Source organism: Salarias fasciatus, chromosome 20, assembly GCF_902148845.1.
Source record: "Salarias fasciatus chromosome 20, fSalaFa1.1, whole genome shotgun sequence".
Lineage (NCBI taxonomy): Eukaryota > Metazoa > Chordata > Actinopteri > Blenniiformes > Blenniidae > Salarias > Salarias fasciatus.
The window spans coordinates 17,846,862-17,867,567 of NC_043764.1; the positions used below are offsets into that span (position 1 = coordinate 17,846,862).

At 43.0% G+C, this 20,706-nt stretch overlaps 3 protein-coding genes across 3 annotated transcripts; 2 read left to right on the forward strand and 1 right to left on the reverse strand.

The window, feature by feature from the left end:
- The first annotated feature begins 387 nt into the window (after positions 1–387).
- On the forward strand, positions 388–3,919 carry pym1 (PYM homolog 1, exon junction complex associated factor). Its single transcript, XM_030118636.1, has 3 exons — positions 388–649; positions 1,888–1,981; positions 2,824–3,919. The coding sequence occupies exons 1-3, from the start codon at positions 619–621 to the stop codon at positions 3,317–3,319; spliced, it is 621 nt and encodes a 206-aa protein (XP_029974496.1). The 5' UTR covers positions 388–618; the 3' UTR covers positions 3,320–3,919.
- Positions 3,920–5,318: 1,399 nt separating this feature from the next.
- On the forward strand, positions 5,319–8,677 carry LOC115408781 (matrix metalloproteinase-19-like). Its single transcript, XM_030119704.1, has 9 exons — positions 5,319–5,429; positions 6,278–6,366; positions 6,445–6,575; positions 7,041–7,253; positions 7,435–7,691; positions 7,735–7,813; positions 7,969–8,133; positions 8,232–8,359; positions 8,438–8,677. The coding sequence occupies exons 1-9, from the start codon at positions 5,319–5,321 to the stop codon at positions 8,675–8,677; spliced, it is 1,413 nt and encodes a 470-aa protein (XP_029975564.1).
- Positions 8,678–9,370: 693 nt separating this feature from the next.
- LOC115408117 (transmembrane protein 198-like) lies at positions 9,371–15,648 on the reverse strand. Its single transcript, XM_030118706.1, has 5 exons — positions 15,446–15,648; positions 13,954–14,265; positions 11,517–12,092; positions 10,050–10,177; positions 9,371–9,911 (listed from the first exon to the last, which is right to left on the reverse strand). The coding sequence occupies exons 2-5, from the start codon at positions 14,105–14,107 to the stop codon at positions 9,762–9,764; spliced, it is 1,008 nt and encodes a 335-aa protein (XP_029974566.1). The 5' UTR covers positions 14,108–14,265; positions 15,446–15,648; the 3' UTR covers positions 9,371–9,761.
- Positions 15,649–20,706: the final 5,058 nt, after the last annotated feature.

Below are 20,706 nucleotides of genomic sequence, written 5' to 3' on the forward strand. Positions count from 1 at the left end.
TTGGCGAGAAGAAATCAAATGAGCCGCTGTGACTAACACTGCTGATTGTATCCAACATATGCTGCAGATCGTGTTTATCTTTGAAGCCACAGTGTGCATCCTCTGATGTCTAGACAGGATAAAGCATCATACCATACAGATGAAATCACCTCAAACTGATATCTTCACTGTTTCACTGTACTCCGAAAGACTTCAAGCCACAGATCTCAATCTTACTGTCAATCTAAAATCAAAGAAGCAAGCGGGGACGTGTCATTGTTTTTACACTGTAGCTCTGCCTGCGTGTCTTGCTTGTGAACCTTTTTTGCTGCAAAAATGCGTCAAAATGCTGCTAAACATCCAAACGTGGCAACTCGAGATCCACGTCGTCACATCCGTAGACGGTCGGGTTGGGTGCGCTCGATATGCCACCCTGTACCGCCCTCCCCACGCGAGCAGGCGCTGCCATGACAGCTGTGGCCTCGGGCGACACAGTAACCATCTAACAAATATCAGCGAGTCTGTAGCTGCGCTGCTCGGCTCGGTGGGATCGAACCAGGGACCGGTAGAGGGGGACACTGTTACAGAGCGAGTCTAAAAACAGGAGAGGGGAGCCGAGCGGAGCGGCGCAGCACCAAAATGGCAACCCCCTATGTGACAGATGAATCTGGTAAGAGCTGCAGACCTTTGTGTCCGTGAAGCCGAAATCTGCTTCTTAAACGGATAAAAAATAATCACGTTTTCCATCTGCAAGACATTTCACTCCAAATTCACCAGTTTTAGTTATATTTCTGTTTAATAAGCCATTTCATCGAACGGCTAACTACATGCTACCTGCTAGCTCACTGTGACTTTACCACTACGACTCATTAAAAGAAAATATTTATTTATTTCAATTGTATCTGAAATCGACCCAAAGCATCGATTCTCTAACTTCACTTTGTTTCTAAACTTATCATAATTCCTTTATGAATGGAGACCAGTTCTCACTGGCTAATGCTACCTAGCCTACATGCTAATGTTATGGAGGGAGATGCAAACTTTGAAGTTACATGTAGCCATGAGTTCATCTTTCATTCAGCCATCGAACTAAAAACTAAAAATCCAAAGCAAAGCTATTGAACATTACTTGACGGGTTAATTCCCTCAACATGTGATTTTTGGTCACCCGCAATCGAAAATGAATCAGTTCATTACTATAGATCCAAGACAGCCTCCAATACTGAGGATATGAAAAAGAAAACAAATCAACAAAGTGGCCCTCAGATTAGGGGCCATCAGTCAGAAGTAATAAATGGATCAGATACTCTGATCTCTAATATTGACATTTTTCTCACTCTGAAAAGTTGATTCTGCCTCTTCTCAGTCAGTGCTGCTTGGCTGGATCTGTTCTGCCTCTGTGTCCTAATGCAGACACTCGTCATGGTTTTACATGACCTCATGTCTCAGACTTTATTTCAGTTATTTCATTCTTTTGTGGTTATAGAATGAAAAGAGACTCCTAATTTGCAGAGCTTTAGCACGTTTTCATTACTGCACAAATACACGTGGTGTTTGAAATTAGGTGCCCATTTAGTTCATTATGTGGCTCATCAAATGTCAATAGAGGCCTGGTATTTATAGATGACTGATATTTACGATATGCACTATTTGTTGTTGCCACTAATCCATTTTTAAAGTGTAGATTTTGTTACATTTCTACTCAGCATTGGTAAATCGTTGTTTGATTGATTCTTTGTTTAAGCTTAACCACACAACTTAAAAATAAAAAAAATAAAAATGGCAACATCTGTGATCCACATCTGGATGCTTTACCTCCAGGAGCCAGCAGAGGGGTCCGCTGGACTCTGAGCCTCTTGCACTCCTTCACAGGGTTTTTTTTTCTGAGACTTTGTGCTGTGGCTGCAGGAAAATACATCGCTGCCACTCAGAGGCCAGACGGGACCTGGAGGAAGCCCAGGAGGGTGAAGGACGGCTACGTTCCTCAGGAAGAAGTCCCGGTGTAAGTACACCTCTTCCTTAACTCCATCCATCCATCCCTTCTTTCCTTCCACTTTTCTGCACTTCCTTTCTTTATTTCTCTCTTTCACTGTACCATCTTTCCTTAAAACCCACTCTTATTCCTTTCTCCCCAGCTTCCTCACTATTTGATATGATTGACTTTAACTGTAGTAATTCACATGTCCTTGGATTGTGGGAGGAAGCTGTCGTGATGGAGAAAACTGTTAATTTGCTCAGAGAGAACATGAAGACTTCTCACAGGAAGACCTTTGGACAGAACACAGGTCTTCTCACTCCAGATGAGAGCTACATCCACTAAATTACCGGGTTAGCTTTAAGGAGGACAGAGTTATTGCAACTTTATAAATACTGCTTAGTCTCATAAATTAGAACTTTCAAGTCTTGAGTGTCTCATTATCACGTTAAACAAAACGGCGGCCGCTCTGATCGGATCCGCTTTTCACAAATTTCCTTATATGGTCGTTTCCTCCGGGCAGTGCCATGAAGCAGAGGAAGAAAACGTTCCTTTTAGTGTGATTTACTTTCCATTCACAGTTTTTTTAAAGCTGCTTCACAGATGTAAACTGTGTGTGTGACGTACATCATGCGGCAGGATTTTCCCAACACACACAGTGGCCCTGTGAGTGGTGCTGAAGGCAGTCGTGAGATTAGTGTGGCAGTAAACCTGTCAGCTTTTTGATTATATAAGAGGAATCGAAGCCTAAACACTGTGACAGAAGCTGCAGTTGGACGGTCTTGACATGGTGCGGTCAGGTAGATCTGTGTGTGTGTAACAGAAATTAGCACCAATGTCTCATTGAGGTGTTGTTTTTCTTCTTTCAGGTATGAGAATAAGTATGTCAAGTTTTTCAAGAGCAAGCCAGATCTTCCTCCCGGGCTCAGCCCGGCCGAGGCCGCGCCGCCGAGTCAGCAGCAGAAGATCCCCGGCTGCGGCAGCGAGAGCGACACGGCCGGCCTCTCCAAGTCCGCCAAGCGCAACATGAAACGCAAAGAGAAGCGGAAACAGCAGCAGCAGCAGGGCCAGGACGGAGACGCCGACGTGGAGTCGGTGAGCGACGCCGTGGAGAACGTGTCCATTTCAGAGGCGGCGAGCAAGACGGAGGCTCCCGCCCCATCTGCCGACGACCCCTCGGCGGCGGCGGCGGCCGAAAAGTCCAAGAAGATTAAAAACCTCAAAAAGAAGCTGCGGCAAGTGGAGGACCTGCAGCAGAAAGTGGACTCGGGGGAGATAAAGCAGCCGACGAAGGACCAGCTGGAGAAGCTGGGCCGGGCCAAAGCCCTGCAGGAGGAGCTGCGGCAGCTGGAGCTGGAGTCATGAAGCAATAACACACCCATCGCTCAGAACACACACACACACACACACACACGGGAGCGGACATCTGCAGCTTCGTGACCCATCAAACACGCTCCGCTCATTTAGTATTCAGCAGAAACTCCCGGAGCGGGCGCAGTCGGACTCGGCAGGAACCACAGCTTCTGTCTTCTAGATTCAGATCGCAAACGTTGTGACGCCGCCAGCCAGCCAGCCATTTCTAGATACACTTTTAACTCGATCATCGTGACCCGTTTTGTGCTTGTTCCCTTTTTTTTTGTTTTGTATCATGAGGATTCACTTTGTGTGACAGAGCGTTTAGACTTCTATTAAAATACACTCATCTCTTCACCTCCTGTTACTGTACAGTTGAACTTTCTCACTGTGGATGGGTTGGACAGAGGGACATTTTTTTAACTAAAATAAAGAGGAAAAAAAAAAGACATTTTACAAAGCGTTTTTAAGCTGCTGATTAGAAGACGAGGCAGGCGATGATCTGTACTTCAGTTTTTGTGAACAAAGCTCATGTAAAAAAAAAAAGAAGAATCAACAAGTATAACCTGTGTAGATGAAGCCTATTAGAGTTTCCTCTTCTGTGCCATGGAGCTCAGCTGTTGTTGAAAAACTATTAAAAACACACGAATGAGCCACATCATGGACGTGTTTTCTGACTGCTCTCTGAGGAAAAAGACCCAAACGTTGAGATCGGCTCCTGTCGGAGTGGTGTTCGTCTAAAATTGTGATATTTTCCAGTGTGAAAGAGTTGAATAATTTTTCTTATTAGATTTTTTTTTTCTAGTGAATGTCACTCGAGGCCGTTAGTTCAGTGAATGATCCACAGGAGCATTGCATTTTCACATCAATTAAAGTCGGAGAACTTTTCGTTCTGACTCATCGGAATGCTTCCAGAGAAGTGGAAAAGTTCTGACAGTATTTCTCTGCTCTAAAACTAAAATGACTTAAGGCATTTTATTATTTGTTTTTTTGAATTGTAGTGAGCATGATGGAAATTTAAAGCCTAAAATGCAACTATTCCTACAAGATAATTCAACTTAGTGACAAAAATGAGGCTTTAGAGCCAGTTTAGCTTTAGTTTATTTTTGTTATTCCTAATACTTGTAATTAAATCCCTTCAGTCTGGTGATCTGACTGGTTTTCCACAGCAAAAGATGGAAAAATACGCTGCATCTCAAAATCTGCCCAAACAATTGGTGATGCATTCAGTAATACTCACCAATATTAACTTCAAAAGAAACATGATTGTGATTTGTTTTCACGTGGAAAACAACGTGAGAGACAGAAAAAGTCCCTCAGCTGAGGTGCAGTCTGTGATCATGGAGTTATTTGCCATCAAAACGTGAAATTGTGTTTGTTTGGTTTTTTTCATCCACAGAGTCACGGCAGCAGCAGGAGGCGTCCTCTGTCTGCTCTCAGACACTTTGTGCCGATGGTGACTCGGAGGCGTCATTGTTTCCTCCTGCGCTCAGAACAATATAATTAGCTGTTGTCTTATGAGCGGAGTGTGGTTTACTTGTTTTCCTCATTGAGTCAAATTTAGCGCAGGATTCACAGACAGATGCGAGCAGCAGCTTTTCCTTGTGCATCTGTCGCACACATTGGAAAATAATTAAGTGGCAAACCGAAACGGTTTAAAGGAAACCTTTATTTGCCGTGACCAGCTGGTGGGCAGCTGATCTCCCTGTCAACCGGGTTAACTTTTAATTTATTGGCTTCCTTTGACGTAAACAGCATTACCCAGAAGTTATTCTTACATTCTTCCAGACAAATGGCCGCAAACGATGGTGGGAGAAGGCGTAATCGTCTGAAACAAGTGCTGGTTTTTGTAGTTAATTCACGTGGAGGTCTGGTTTTGAGGCAGGACCTGAAGCTGCAGTCAGCGGTATAAAAGCAGCAGCTTCAGGACACAGAGGAGGGATGTCACTGTGTCAATCCAGAGGGGTTTTTATCAGTTAAATTGTATTTTTTTAAGTCTTCTGCAATGGGAATGGAGCCATGGTGTAAAGCGGGGAGGAGACTGGAGGTGATGGTGTTTCTGATTCTGATGACAGCGGCTTCTTCTCTGGGCCTGAGTGGAAACCGCCTCCCCGAGGCCGTGGTAAGAAAACACAGGGCAGAGCAGAGCCGCCGACGCTCCGGTTTTAAATATTCATGGAGAAGGACAAGTGTTGCGTGTTTTTCCGTGCATTTCCTCTTTTAACTGAGTACTCCAGAAAATACCCACCGCAGCATGCAGGCCGAGAGAAGGCCGGGGTCAGCGAGTTCACTGCAGCGTGTGTGTGTGTGTGTGTGTGTGTGTGTGTGTGTGTGTGTGTGTGTGTGTGTGTGTGTGTGTGTGTGTGTGTGTAGCTGGGCCTTTCTGTCTTAACCCGATGATTTCTAGCTGAAATGAATCCATCCCGTCCGCTCACTGCGATGAAGTGTAGATAGACGGTCAGAGGATCCTCTGCTTTACATTCAGTGGTTTTCAGTCTCACTGCTGCAGAAAAATAGCTGCAGCGATTTGTGATAGAGCCCAAAATTATTTCATGAATGATCATTTTGTGATTTTTTTTTTTTTTGTGGTACTTCCATCCTGGGTTTTAAACTTCTATGAGGATCTCAGGTATTTTGGTTTGATGATGCATTTGTCTGCAGGCAGTGTTAAATCTAAATAGACTGTTCATTTATATATATTTTTCAAAATTAGTGTATATAAAATAAATAAATAAAACCTACAATTTCCAAGTCTTGTTCGCAGCATGATTGTGTAGCATGCACAGATAATAAGGGACATTAAAAAAATCATTCTCTGTTTGCCTTTGGACTCTGTCATGTGATCAAATCTCACCTTGAGTGAAAAAAGTTCAGATTACCAAAAACAATGTAGTGAAAATATGGAAACAACACAGTGCAGGACTTTTTTTTTAAAACTCTAATTCCCAGATGTGAACCTCTTTTCTCCAGGCTTATTTAAGGAAATACGGTTATCTGCATGTTCCCCTGAACGGTGAAGGCAAAAACCACCAAGCAGAGCAGATCGAAGCAGCTCCGAGGTGAACATTTAGCTTTGACCGTCTTTATTACTCAGATTGTTTTTAATACAATGCATATAACTCTTCTCTTCATGTCAGACTTTTCCAGAAAGTGACAAACCTTCAGATAACGGGAAAGCTGGACGCTGCCACTCTGGAGATGATGAACAAACCTCGATGTGGCCTGGAAGAGTCTTTCAACAGGAAGTCTCTCAGATATCAGGTGGTGGGTGGGTAGCAGCAGACACACTGTGGGCCTATTGTGCAGAAGTGGGGCCGAGTCCTACTTATGGATCTGTACATCTGACTGGGCAGCCTGTTTGGAAGGCCTCGTCTATCTTTCTCAGCATCTGGACCACCTTTTGTTTCACTTTTGTGAGGCCATCAGTAGACAAATCCCTCTGGGACGGATCCCTCTGTTACTGATGTGTATCACTGCGTTACCGTTTTGTCTGTTGTAGATGGTCTTAGAGTAGATATGAATTTAGATCAGGGTGTATTGGTCCAAACTCTCCCTTTGAAACAGTGAAGGTTGGTTCATGTTTGGACTAAATATTTTATTTCTAAATCATGTTTAAACAAAAATACATCTTGACAAAACAAATTTGTAAAATTGAATCTGTAAATTGTTATAATTTGTATTCTTTTGACTAATAAAAAGAGCGAAGACTAACAGAAGTTCTACGTGTGGACAGGCTACTGGCACAAGAGGAAGCTGACCTACCGTATCTACAACTACGCCCCTGACCTGGGCCAGCTGCAAACCCGCCTGGCCATCCAGAGAGCTTTCAGATACTGGAGCGACGTGTCGCCTTTAACGTTCCAGGAGCTGCATCGAGGCAGAGCAGACATCAAAATCTCCTTCCACAGAAACGACGGGTCGTGTCCGGTGCCCTTTGATGGGCGAGGTAGGAGACGTGATGGTTTTCCATTTAAGAATGAAGAAATGCAATATTTGAAATCAAAGGATTGATTTTGGGGAATAAATGTGCCTTTTTTGTGTTTCTGGAACACAGAAGTGTGTCTCAAGACCCAACGACTTCCATGTTTCTCTTGAAAACTGTGACTGATGTTGCTGCGACTCTGCAGGTCATGTTTTGGCTCACGCCGACGCCCCCGAGTCGGGCGTCGTGCACTTCGACGCCGACGAACTGTGGACCGAAGGGGAGCAGAGAGGCTCCAATCTGAGGATCGTGGCGGCTCATGAGATTGGCCACGCTCTGGGTCTGGGCCACTCTCAGTTCTACACAGCAGTGATGGGGCCCATATACAACGGCTACAGCTCCCACTTCCAGCTACACCCGGACGACATACGAGGGATCCAGGCTCTGTACGGTAGGGCCAGAGTGTGGTTACACCATGAAACCAACGCTCTTTAAAGACGGGAAGACATGCAGCGCTCTCCTCTTCTCAGGTAAACCGGCCGCTCCAGATCCATGCAAGGCCACTCTGGATGCAGTCATGCTGGGTATGAACCCACCGTCTTTTCATATGATTGTTGTTTATATGTTTCTCATTATAATTTTGCTTCAGCACAATAATGTTCTCAAGAAAAAGAAAAAAACTCTGAAATGAAATATCCAAGAAAAATCAGATACCATCTCTGGAATTCTGTCCCTGCAGGGCCTTTGAATAAGACTTTTTTCTTCAGCGGTCAGTACGTGTGGACACTGTCCGGTCGGGGCTTCAACGCTCCCGTCCTGACCTCGGCGCTGTGGAGGGAGCTGCCGGCAGGCCTCGATGCTGCTGCTCACTCTCAGCGCACAGGAAAATCCTACTTTCTGAAAGGTGGATTTACTTTGCACTTCTTGCAAAATCACAACACGGACCAGTTAATGTGTTTAGTTTGTTTGGAGAATCTTCTATTTGTGTTCATGTGCTTCCAGAGGACAGAGTGTGGAGGTACACAGGCTTCACACTCAACCCCGGCTTCCCCAAGCGTCTGTTCGGCATTCCTGGAAACATCGATTCAGCTTTTTATTTCAGCAAGAATAAAACCATGATCTTTTTCAAAGTAATGCTCATATTTTCTTTACTTTTTGTCTTATTTTAGCAGTGAACACACACATTAATGATCTCTTCTTTACTGTAGGGCTCTGGATACTGGCAGTGGGATGAAGTCGCTCCAGCAGACTTCAGCTCGTATCCCAGACCCATCGGGGAGCTTTTCCGTGGAGCGCCGAGTCACCCCGACGCTGCCTTAACGTGGACCAATGGTCGCGTTTACCTGTTCAGAGGAGCTCAGTACTGGCGAGTAGACCAGCAGCAGCAGGCTGTGGAGAGAGACTACCCCCTCAGCATCCCCTCACGATGGATGCAGTGTGAGGCCTGAGCCACTAGAGGCCACCAGGGATTCAACTCTCTCCTCCTCTGATCACTGAATCACAAGAATTCATCACTTCTGTTCATCATTCTGACCTGTGTAGGAGGATTTGACTGAGCTCTCACATACTTGTTACATTATAATATATTTTCAAGCCTCACTGATTCAGGAAATTAAGTATTTGGGACTGTTTTTAAAATCGACTTATTCTACACAGTGGGAGGAAAATGGAAAACCTACAGGGAATCCATAAATATACATGGAGAAAATCCAAATCTTGAAATGAACTGGCATGATTCTGCACCACTGTGCTGCTCTGCACAAAGTTTTTCCATGCAAAAACTGCTGCCTCACCTTTGAGGCTTGAACATAACTGTTAGTGGGTTATTGTACTGGATAAAAAGGCGTTTTGTTAGTTGAAATAACTCGTCTTCTTTCATTAACACCCAAACACCCTCACACTCCCACTGTAATTGCTGCTTTTTCAGCTGCAGCCACGAGATAATAAACTGTCAAAACTGATTCTGTTTAGTGTCACTTTAGGGTGTCTGATGCCTTTCTTCTTATTTAAGAGTAGCAGATATTTCCCATTATTCACAATCCTCTGTGTTTTGCCATTTTTAGTTATTCTTCTGAGTTTTAAATAACAAACAAATAGAGCAGTAATCAACAGACCTCATAATACCAGACTGTGAAGTCAGTGTTTTATTGGTTGATTGTCCAGAATACCACCTTTCTTATGCATGTTCTCTACTTTATTTCAAACGCTAATATGAAACCGTCAGTTGTCCTCTTGAAAGTTTGACTGCAAACGAATCTAAACACATGTGAAATCTACATATCCAAAGAAATGGAAGAAGTATTTGAAGACTGGTGAGCAGCTGTGTGGCGATCTTGATCCTGATGCTTCAAAAAGTCTGGCTGTCATTGAGATTATAATCCCAGAGCATCTGAAATCACTCTGTGCATTTTAATGATTATCTGACAAATGAGACCCAAACCAGGACAGGATGACGGTTGTTTCAGAGAATAAAAATAGAAAAAAAGAAGACATTTTGGTGCACCGGATTCCCGGAGACAGCGGTGAATTGGTTCACACGGCGAAGACCGGAGAGGCGGCGGTCAGAGGCACCATGGAGCCCGTCTCGAAGTCAAAGTCGATCAGGGTGTGTGTGATGGTGCTGACGCTGCTGGTGGAGGAGCCCGTCCCCATCTGCCGCTCCTGAAGGCTCTGCAGGTAACTCTGGAAGACGAGCAGGAGGAAGGTACACGCAAACAACACACACAATGTTAATAAGAAGAAAATAAACAGTGTCTGCGAGGTCTGGGCTTCGCCTCTGGAGAAATAAAGCTGTGAAGTGTTTTAATCTCAGACACTGACCGGCGCCAGGACGTCCCCGGCGTAGCGTTTCAGGGGAGGAGGCCGGCGCCGGCGGTGTGGCGGAGGCCTTCTGCGAGTCTCTTTGTATCTGTACTTCTTGGCATTTCTTCTCTGCTTTGCAAATTCAGCTGAACACATTCAAAGAGAAAGAAAGGCAATAGACAATGAACATTTTCTGTTCTACTGATGAATATGGTGGACAATAAAAATCTAAGCTCCTCTATGAAATTATTCTTTTTGTTTTTGTGTGTATAGCCATATTATTATACTCATTTAAGTTTTCACAAACCAACTCAGTATCAAAACTGCACTGTTGTGCTATAAACTGATCTAGTTCCAAGCTTGTAAAGTCTGTTGATACTGAGGCTTATCTTCCCATTTGCAGGCTGTGCAGAAACTTCACAAACTGTTCGAGTCGCCACTGCAGAGAGTCAAAATAATTTACTTGGGAAAGGAGAGCTGTTGCTCTCAAACCTAATCACAGGTCAGACTTTTTGAATGTTGAAAACCTGGAGTGAGAAATGTTCAATGTAGGAGGAAAAAATATTGAATTTCTTTATATTTCACATTTTTTTTTCTGCTTTTTTTTTTTTAAAAAAAAAGAACAACAAAACTTAGATTTAAAAATATAATGACGTATCATGTCAAATGTTTCACCGATGAAAGTCAATTTTGTAAATGTTTTGATGACTTTTTGTGTTTGATGTTTACCTGTGTCTGTATGTTATAGTTGTGATTTGCAACAGTTACAACATTTTATCCATGAAAAGACAATTTAAAAAGTACTTCAAGTGTTGTTTTTTTCTGGACAGAATGAAAATGAAAATTGAAGGTGCATTTTTGTTTCATCTAGCAATCAAACAAATTTAGGCGGCCTGGCACACCTCAGCTGGAGGTGATTGAAATGCTAAATCAGGTTGACTTGTTAGAAAAAAGTAAATTCCAGAGCTTCTACCCTGAACAGCTGAGAAAGTTAAAGAGTAAAAGAGAGCCAAGCAGTACAGAAAAGACCTGGCAGGGGTGTGAAACTTTAAAAGTTTTGAGACTCAGAATAAAAAGAATAATAAAAAAACTAGTGAGATTTTCAAGGAAGGCAGTCTGTGAAGCTGTGCACAGGAACAGACTGAGGAAATCTCCAAGAGCCAAACTGGCTCAGGGAGACTGTTGTGCATGCTGGAAGTATTTGCGTAAAAACATTGCTGATGTGTGGAGAAAGAGTGGCTTCTCATGAATGCAGGAAGGCTTATTGAAGACTGACATAAAACGTTATGCAGTCCATGAAGAAACTCATATCTCCGTTTGAAGAAGCACCTCAACCAGTTAATGCCTGGACTAGAATCACTAATATTCACTAAAGCAAATCTTTAGGGTGAAATTAAGTCAGGGGTAAATAAAATAAAGACCATAAAATTGGGAAAAATCTGAAGAGATTGATGCATCAGAGTTTGCAGTTGGAATGAAACTGACCTTCTCTGTGTGACACTCCCTTGGCTGTGAACATCCACTGCGCCGGCGCGCTGACGAGGCTCAGAGCAGGACAGATCCCCAAGATCACCCAGTTATACCAGCACAGGGGCCGCGGGTCGGCTTCACAGAACAGGTCGTACACCTGATCTGGCAGCGCGAAGGCCCCCGCCAGGTAGTCCACGCACAGCATCACCACGGCCGATCCGAAGACGGACGTGTAGACCACGGCGAACAGTTTCTGCCACTGGAGCGTCACGACGGCCGCCACGATGCTGACGGCCAGGACGACGCTGAGGGGCACCCAGGCCGGCGAGAGGCTGTGAAACTGAGCCACGGCCACCAGGACGGAGAGGGAGAGCAGGCCGCCCAGCTGGAGGCCGCTGAGGAGGAGTCCCACGGTGGACACCAGCATGGTCACCAGCCCGCACAGCACCCCCACGCCCAGGCCGATGCCCGCCTTCGTCTCCATCCCGGCATGCGTGTTCAGCGAAGGCTCCTTGGAGTATAAGAGGAGGACGCCTCCCAACGCGAACAGGAACCCCGAGAAGAACATGACCATCCGGAAGCAGCGGTATCCTGAAGGTGAAATGACACCGAGTTGGAAGCTGCAGATCGCGAGTTCAAGAAAACAAATCTAATTAAACTGTGACTTTTTTTTAAAGCTAGTCTCTTCATTCATTCAACTTTTATATCACTATGTTGTGTGCAGAGTCGCTGGAATCAATCCCAGCTAAACTATAGGTGAAGGAAGAGTCAAAGGTCAGCAGTCACAGGACAAAACGCAGAGAGTCAGACGAACACTCACACTTTTGCACACTCTTGCACGTTTTAGAGGAAACACTTGCATGCACAGGGAGAACATGCAAACTCCAGTGCTTATCTAAGCAAGCTTTTGTCTGGTGAACACACACACGCACGCACGCACGCACGCATGCACACACACACACACACACACACACACACACACACACACACACACACACACACACACACACACACACACACACACACACACACACACAAACCTCAGAATCTCACAATAACATGAAAAACACAGTTCTGGCACCATGTTCTTTGCAGCACTCTGACCACTGCTGTTCCACAGAGGATTCATTTCTTACACTCATGGACTCGCAGGTCACACTAACTCCCTGTGAGCGAGCGTCAGAGCAAATACAGACTTTGGCAGCGTGTGTGTGTGGGTTTACATAATCTCACGTTTTAGGGAGCAGGTCCATCGGACACAACACTCCCAGTCACGTTTGGTGTTTTCACTGAATCTGCATTTGAATGTTTTCACAGTAAAAAAGTGACGATAAACTTGTTATTCCCAAACATTAAAGAAGCTTATATATAATTTTACACGTTCAAGTGTTAAAAAACTAGTTAAACTGCAGACTGCTGGAAGGGTGAACAGCCAAAAGCGAACAATTAAATGCCAGTATTGCAGTTTGTGCTTTAAATTTGATATTTGTCCTGTAAATGTGTTGGCTGTGCTTTCATCTGGTTAATTTCTAACCGATGGGTTAAATAGCGACTGATTAGCTCTCCGCCACACAAACTGCACTCAAGAGGAGCCTAAGATTGTCCAAAAACATAATGATGGATGCTGCACTGATGTGAAGAACGAATTACAAAATATATAGAAGCTGATAGTTATTATGAAATGATTCAGCCATTAACAGCATTCTGTGTCCAACGCGACTCATTAGCATCACTTCAGCTGAACTTCATGACCCGTCGTCTGCTGCCTGCATGCTGCTGTGTAATCTCGTCCAGATTACAGCAGAGTTTGACTGTAAAATTGCAAAAAATGAATTCTTCTTCTCAAATGCAACAAGGAAAAACTGTGAAAACTAGTTTTTTACAGTCCAAAGATAAATATTTGAGCTAATTTAAAGCTTTTTTTGGGATCGTTCCAACATTTTACCCACACATTCAGTGCTGTTCAGAAGCTGTTTAAAGAGAATCGGAGCGCACTGTTGGATGAACTTTCTATCCTCCGGTTTAACGCTCTGACATCAGTGAGGTGTCGCCGATGTCAATCCAACAGGTGGCACTTCCAATGCGCTGCCTCTGTCAGATTCAGACGCAACACCGCCCATCTGCCCCCTGCAGCTCTGAGCCTTATCCACCCTAAACCCCTGGCAGCCTGCGAGCACCTGCCGCCGAGGGCTTTAAGGCAGCGGTGCCCGATCCTGGCCCTGGAGGGTCACGGCTCTGCGGGGCTTCATGAGCCGGCGCGTCTGCAGGCGTCAGCAGAAAGCCTGATAATGAGTCACTTCGTGATATGTGTGTGGGAGCAGGCAGGCGTCCAACACCTGCAGGGGAGTCGACACGCAGGACCTGGACTGCACGGCTCCAGGCAAACTCTAAAAACTGACAGAAGCATCAGGATGGCACGTCATTGCACAGGGAACGCCACGGCAATACATACCGAAAAAGCAGTAGATGAGGCCAAAGGAAAGGCAAACGGCGCAGACGACAGTTTGGATGACTTCATACTTGATATTAATCTGGAATGTACATATGTCCACTTCGGTTAAGCCAGCCCCGGGCTCCTCGGTGACATAGAGAGGGGGGACCGCCATCCTGGAGGATTATTACTTCTGTTGCTGTGCAGCAGGTTCGGACGTGAATCTGCCTCCTGCTCTAGAGGGATGAAACCGGAACATCCTGCGAGCGACGTCCAGGCAGAGAGGAAACTCCTGAACCAGGAACGTCTGCTGAACAGCTTCCTGTTGTGCACCTGCAAGAAGACAACACTGATTTAAAACCCTCGCAACTGGAAACACACACGGCTCTGGTTTCCTGCCACCTGCAGCTCACATGAGAGTTACAAACCGAGTCTGAACCATCCTGGGAAACATTCCTGTGAAATACGACTGTCATTCAACTCAACGTGGCGTCAGAGTTTCAAGAGGCCCGTTCGTTCTCGTTTAGGTGAAAACATTGCTGGATGTGGTTTATTCTCCACTTCCCCGATTCCCTGCTCAGGAACAAGAGAGGGAAACTGGAGATCCCCTCCGACTCTGTGTTTTGTTCAAGAACAGGATGCAGATGAGGAAATGACCTGGTGACTTCGTGCCATCGTTATTCAGACGTATTGTTCCGAACATCTGTTTTCTGGACAATACAACGAAAACAGAACGGCTGAATGAGAAACACTGCGAGTAGCAGAAACGCTGCTTTTCTACATAATCTCTACAAACTCAAATTAGCATGGGACATCAGCATATTGCAGCATAATTAAAATATTCATGATGTAAAGAGCGTTGAAGAGAGATTTAATTAAATTGAATTAAATTCTATTTAAAATTATACAAATGAACCTGCCAAAAACTACTTAAAGTGATTAAAGTTTCACATTACTTTCCAAACTAAAACAAATCACTGTAAACTTTTAAGTCAAGCGGACACAAAATGCGTAGCTGCACAGAAGCGTGGCTGATATTCACAGACTGCTCTGATCTGGGCTCATAGTAAAACGGTGTGGCTGCAGTCTGCATTACTGTAAAGACAGAGTAAGCAGCTCAGGCAGATCTCACGGTCAGCAAATGGAATTAGAGGAGCTTTAGCTGGTGAGTGATCCTCCTAGCGGCTCCACGTCCCCCCACATAGGTGAGCGTGGAACAAGAAAACACTTTCTAACAGACAAAAACCCACAGCTGAATGGTGCTGATATTATGAGGGGAAGGAAAACCTCAGCAAGCTGTCGAAAGATGAAAAAAAAACTATGACAATAAGTCCTTTTATATTAGTTTGTGAATGTTTTCTTCAGTTCAGTCATAAAAAAGGATAATTCTGAAAAAAGCCTCTCTGACTGACTGTAAGTTTAAAGACTTTAACAGGCTGCATTTCAGTGAGAAATCAAACTAAATCTCCCAAATAAGGATATAAAATAAACAGTAAAAAACTTCTCAGCTTACCTTGAGTGAAACATGTCTTCACATGGTGGAGATCAACTTCATAACAGAGGCTGAAGTGTCCTCGCTGGTAGTTTTCAATCATTAAATCACCATGAAACCAAGAAGGAGTCAGGAGTTTTGTCAGGAGTTCCAGAGAGAGTGTGTGTGTGTGTGTGTTTTCCTGTCAGAGCTGCGAGTGAGACCTGAGCGTCTGACGCACTAAAGTCTCTCATCTGTCTGCGAACAGCTGACGGCTAAACTCCGAGAGGGAGGCCATCTGCCCCCAGCGCCAGGACCAGGCCCCCGCCAAGTCCAAGGCCGAGCCAGCTGAGAGTTCAACTCTCACTACCCATGATCCCTCTGGAGCCGCAGCTCTGACTCTGCACTGTCTGCTCTGAGGATTCTGGTTTTGTTTTTTTTAAATCAGAGCGACTTTTTCATTAAAGTGAAATTCAAGTAAAGGTTATTGCTGAAGACCCTGAAATACCTTCACTATTGGGAATTTTCACAAGAATCTCATTTAATCCCTCTGTTGTTGGACAGAATAAACAAGGAGTATTTGTGTGTGTGTGTGTGTGTGTGTGTGTGTGTGTGTGTGTGTGTGTGTGTGTGTGTGTGTGTGTGTGTGCGTGTGTGCAACACTTTTGTCAGCAACAAATGCCTGAACACATTAAAAAATACTATTTAATTAACATATAATGACATTTTTTGTGTGTGTGTGTGATTGCCTTTTACTGGAAATGTAAACTGCTGAAGACGTGCGGCGTTGCTGTTTCTTTATGTCCCAATGACCCAGCTCATCCCGTAAACAGTAACTGTTACTATTTCACTAAACCCCTGTTGACTGGAGGGGGAGCACTGATGTCAGATCCACAGAATAGCTGTGTTGCATTAGCAGCCGTAAATAAACACTTAATCTGCTGCTATGCTTGATGGTGGTTTATCTATTTGCTGTTTTGTGTTATTTAGTTCAAACATAAGTCCCTAAAGAAGAGCTAAAACCCAGAATCAATCCATGTAATCCATTGACTTCCGTAATGGTTAAACTTACACGACTTTGATCAAGACCTAAAAAACTAATGAAAACTGAATTCTTGAAAAGGCGCAAAGTAATCTCCCCTTTTATTTTGCAACGATTAAGCAAAATACTCCGTAACTAATCTGCACACGTTTTCAGAGATGTAGCAGGCAAACATGAGGTTTTTGGTCACCTGCTTCAATCATTTAATTACATTCCCAGCAATAAATCCACATGAAGCTTTACACATTTGTGGTAATGTAAACAGCTTTGCTACAAAATAAATTTCATCTGATAATTTCCTGTGGGACACGCAGCGTATTGAGGCAAACAGGATTCATGGGTTGTCAAGTGGGATAATCCTTAATTTCTGCAAAAACAGTCTCAATCAATAACTTTTAGCTTTATTACATTTCTCTGGCTGTTTGCCTAATGAACACATTTACTCAGAGTATTAAGCTGTGAGTCAACCCCCCCCCCCCACCTCAAGATGCAAACACTCTCAGCTGCAATATAAGAACAAGACTCAGCCGAGAAACGACGCGGCACATCAAATTTCAGGGGACCAGCAACAGATTAATAACGACAGGAGTGATTGTCACATAACAGCAGGGACACGGAGCTGCAATAAGTTGGATGCAGGCAGTAAAATGTGTCCGTCTGAAAGGATTTAGCTCCTCCTGTGAGAACCCCGACAGAAGCCCGGCCAACCTGCAGCGCTTTCATCAGTCAAATGTGTCTTTGTACTGGCTGCAATCCTGGATCAAAGGATAGCACGCTTTTACAAAAAGTAAGGGGGAAAAAAACCACATATAAAACTAACAAAAGTGCTTTGTGAGATAAATCTTTAGGGTTTATTTCATTTATTTTTATCGGTTCCTGTGGTGATGCTTGAGAGGTCTTGCTCTCACTCTGCTGGTGAGTCTGTGCACTCAAGTGGAGCAGACTGAATCATTTCAGAAATTACTGCAGTGAATTTTGTGCAGACATTTACAGTCCCAGTCAGCCTTATTTTCACTGATTTATAGACTCATCTCGTTGTATTACTAGCAAGGCTCCAAATATCTATTTCAAATGCTTTGTCAACTGTTAACAAAATGTATGACAGACAATCTACTTTTATAGGATAAATTGTTATTTTCACTGGTTGTCATAGTAACAGCTGCAAGCAAATGTTTGCCATCTGATTAGTTTGCTGGTTTTGGACACTTCTTTAAAAACTACCTGGGCAGACTTTGGAGAACAGACAGTATCAGCAGTGCTACTTCTATGCATATGACTAATATGGTAGGAAACTATAGAGCTCAATCTCAGTCTCATTTAGGTGAGAGTACGTCTCATTTTAAAGATTCGACTCTGTGAAAAGTAAAATTGCACAAATTGAATATTGAGATGCTGACAGAAGAAAATCCTTCTCTCCGGGGTGTTATGAAAAATGCATTTATAACATGCTATTAATGTTTGTTTTTAACATGGTGGTTAATCAATTAACAAGTGCTCTGTGAGTCCTTCTTTATGGCATTTGTGATTGAGCTATATTGGATATTGATCAGGGCTGTTTCATGTTTTCAAATGACCTGTAGTTTTCTGATGCTTACAGCCTCATTGAAAGGAGATTTAGAGTCTATTCATCTTGATTTAAAGAGAATCTGTTCATTTTAAACATTTAGACATCCATTAAAAAAAAAAAAAAAAAACAACTCATGGCCATAATTCTATAATTCTAATGCATGTTTTAAATACTGACAAGAATATGCATTATAAATAAAGCTATATCTGATTTTTGTTTCCTTTTGTTATCATGCATCAACAATAAACTCAGGCAGATTTTCAGAATTGAATTTCCTTAACACACTACATGATTCAATATACATACTTGTCCTGGAGGTGATATCAGACACTTTGAGTTGAATATATGAGGAGTCAGATTTTTGCTTAACGTGGTCAGAGTATGCACGGACACTTCTTTCCAAGATCATCCATTGACTGATTGCAGAAATTAATATTCATGAATTTCCTTATTACTCTGCTCCACAGATGTGAAATACTCATGCACACATACAAGGAATTAGGAAGAATTGCAGATCATCATGCAGAGCATACACACATTTTACCAATCAAAATTCTCCAGGTGAAAATCTTACAACGTCCAACTAAGACATCATACCATCAGCACGATACAGAAACCATTTTTTCCATATTACACTTCATTATGCTTCTTTAAAAAACATTACAGTATAGCTGACTGTACTTTAGAGAGTGCCAGCATATTTTAAAGCTCCAACATATTTTGTAGTGGCACCATGATAAATTCGTCACAGGATCATGTTGCTTGCTAAACTATTTTTCACTGTGCAGTTATGTATATTGCTGTATTTTTGACTGCCTTTTGCCATTTTAAGCAATATTATCTTTGGGAAAATCATTACTGAAAAGAAAATAAGAATTAAATTCCAACTAAAAAACTTTTTCTGATTTTTTTTTTCCCTCATTTCTTTTATTGTGGATGGAAACTGTTGTAGAGCTGCTGTCTCACTCTGAGCTGCAGCTTGAGGCAATTTGTGACGTATTGACAGCTCCCAGGAAAACATTAAGTTACCTTTTGAAGAGCTGTGTGTATGTTGGCAGTTTATCTCAGGTGGCTTGTTGCTGTTTCTTTAGGTCATTGATTAATTTACTAATTATTAACTTATTAAATTTATTTAACTGTAAAGTTTGGGTGCATTTAGACAAACCATGTTAAGTTTGACAAATTTCTGATATTTTTATAATAAACTATTGCTGAATTATATATAACATGGTATATTTGATGTTTTGACATCTGCTAAGTTGACCTTCCTGTTTTGGACAGCATATGAATGTACTTTGTGATAAAACACTTGCTCGTACGTATCCCACGGTACATAAGCCATTGTGGTTTAACAGTTTATTGGCACTCAGGGTTTTTTTTTTTTTTTTCGATCACTTCGTATTCCTAATGAGCGCAGACGCAAACATCTCAGGCAATAACATTGACTGTAAGACCAAACATGCAGTGAAGCTTTGTAGAAGTTCAAAGTACAATGTGGTTCCAGCTAATCAATATCAAAATGTTTGCATGGTCTCGACTGAAGAATGATGAAAGCTTTGCGCGTCTACCACAGCACTCATCCACGTGCTTTATCCTGTCATGCTCAATGCCACTTCTATGTATTTATAAATGAATAATGAGTGAGTGCACATTTCCTGACGTTCAAATTTAGCGTGGTTTGATGCTTTTATGTTTAACCTTGCTTTCAGGATGAAAACTAGTCGAGAGCAGCTCATCTTTTGTCCGCAATAACCTTTTATTTTGTCTGCATTTACTAAGTAGGGGTATACATGGAAGCATTGTTACAAAAGCAAGGTATTCATGGCATATGATGGGATGGTTTGTGTGTCATGTTTGAATCTGCACGGTGATAGATAATAAGTGAAACATATAAAGGATTAATATCTCTTTTTACGTCAGAAAAGCAAAATCTTTAAAATACCCTTCATTAACTTCCATTAAAGTGCACCTTTTTAAACTTATGAATACCTGCTGATCTTTCAAAGCCATTGGTTTAATCTGTTAATTAAAGAATAAATACATTGCTATTTGTGTGAGTAGTTTAAAGAGAAATATCACCCCAGTTTTGTGAAACACTCAAAGGCAGAAGCTGAATGTGTGTGAGCGCAGCCATGCCTCCACGGATACATGGGAGGAAGCAACACGTGTCTGACACATGCTGTAAATATCAGAAAACCGTCTCCATCGAGGATTGCGCAGGCTTGATGCACACAAAGGCCCTTTCATCTGCTGTGAACATGCGACGATACAGCTGCATACGTCTTATCTGCCGCGCTTTTAATCTACAGCTCAGGACCGAAGCCCGCGCTGTTTCATAGCAACCCTGCTTTAAACAGTAGACTGAATGAAGCCTGTAATGCTAAACACCTCCCGATCTGGAAAGAGTGGATGTAAGAGGAGCGCAGCGCACATAGAAACACAGACAGTGTATATTTTAAAGCTGTGTGAAGGTTGTGTGTGGTATTAAAACGAACTGATTTCCTTTAGGATTTCAGCCTGTGTGGTCGACTCATAGATCATAAACAGAGCATACTGAGGGCTTTATAATGTCTGCTGTCAATAAATTCACGGTAACCACAGGTTTTTATTTTCATGTCTTGCTGGTGAATACGTAGAGATTGTGGTGGAGCGCATGTTGCAGATTGACACGAGGGGGGTCATGACGAACGAACC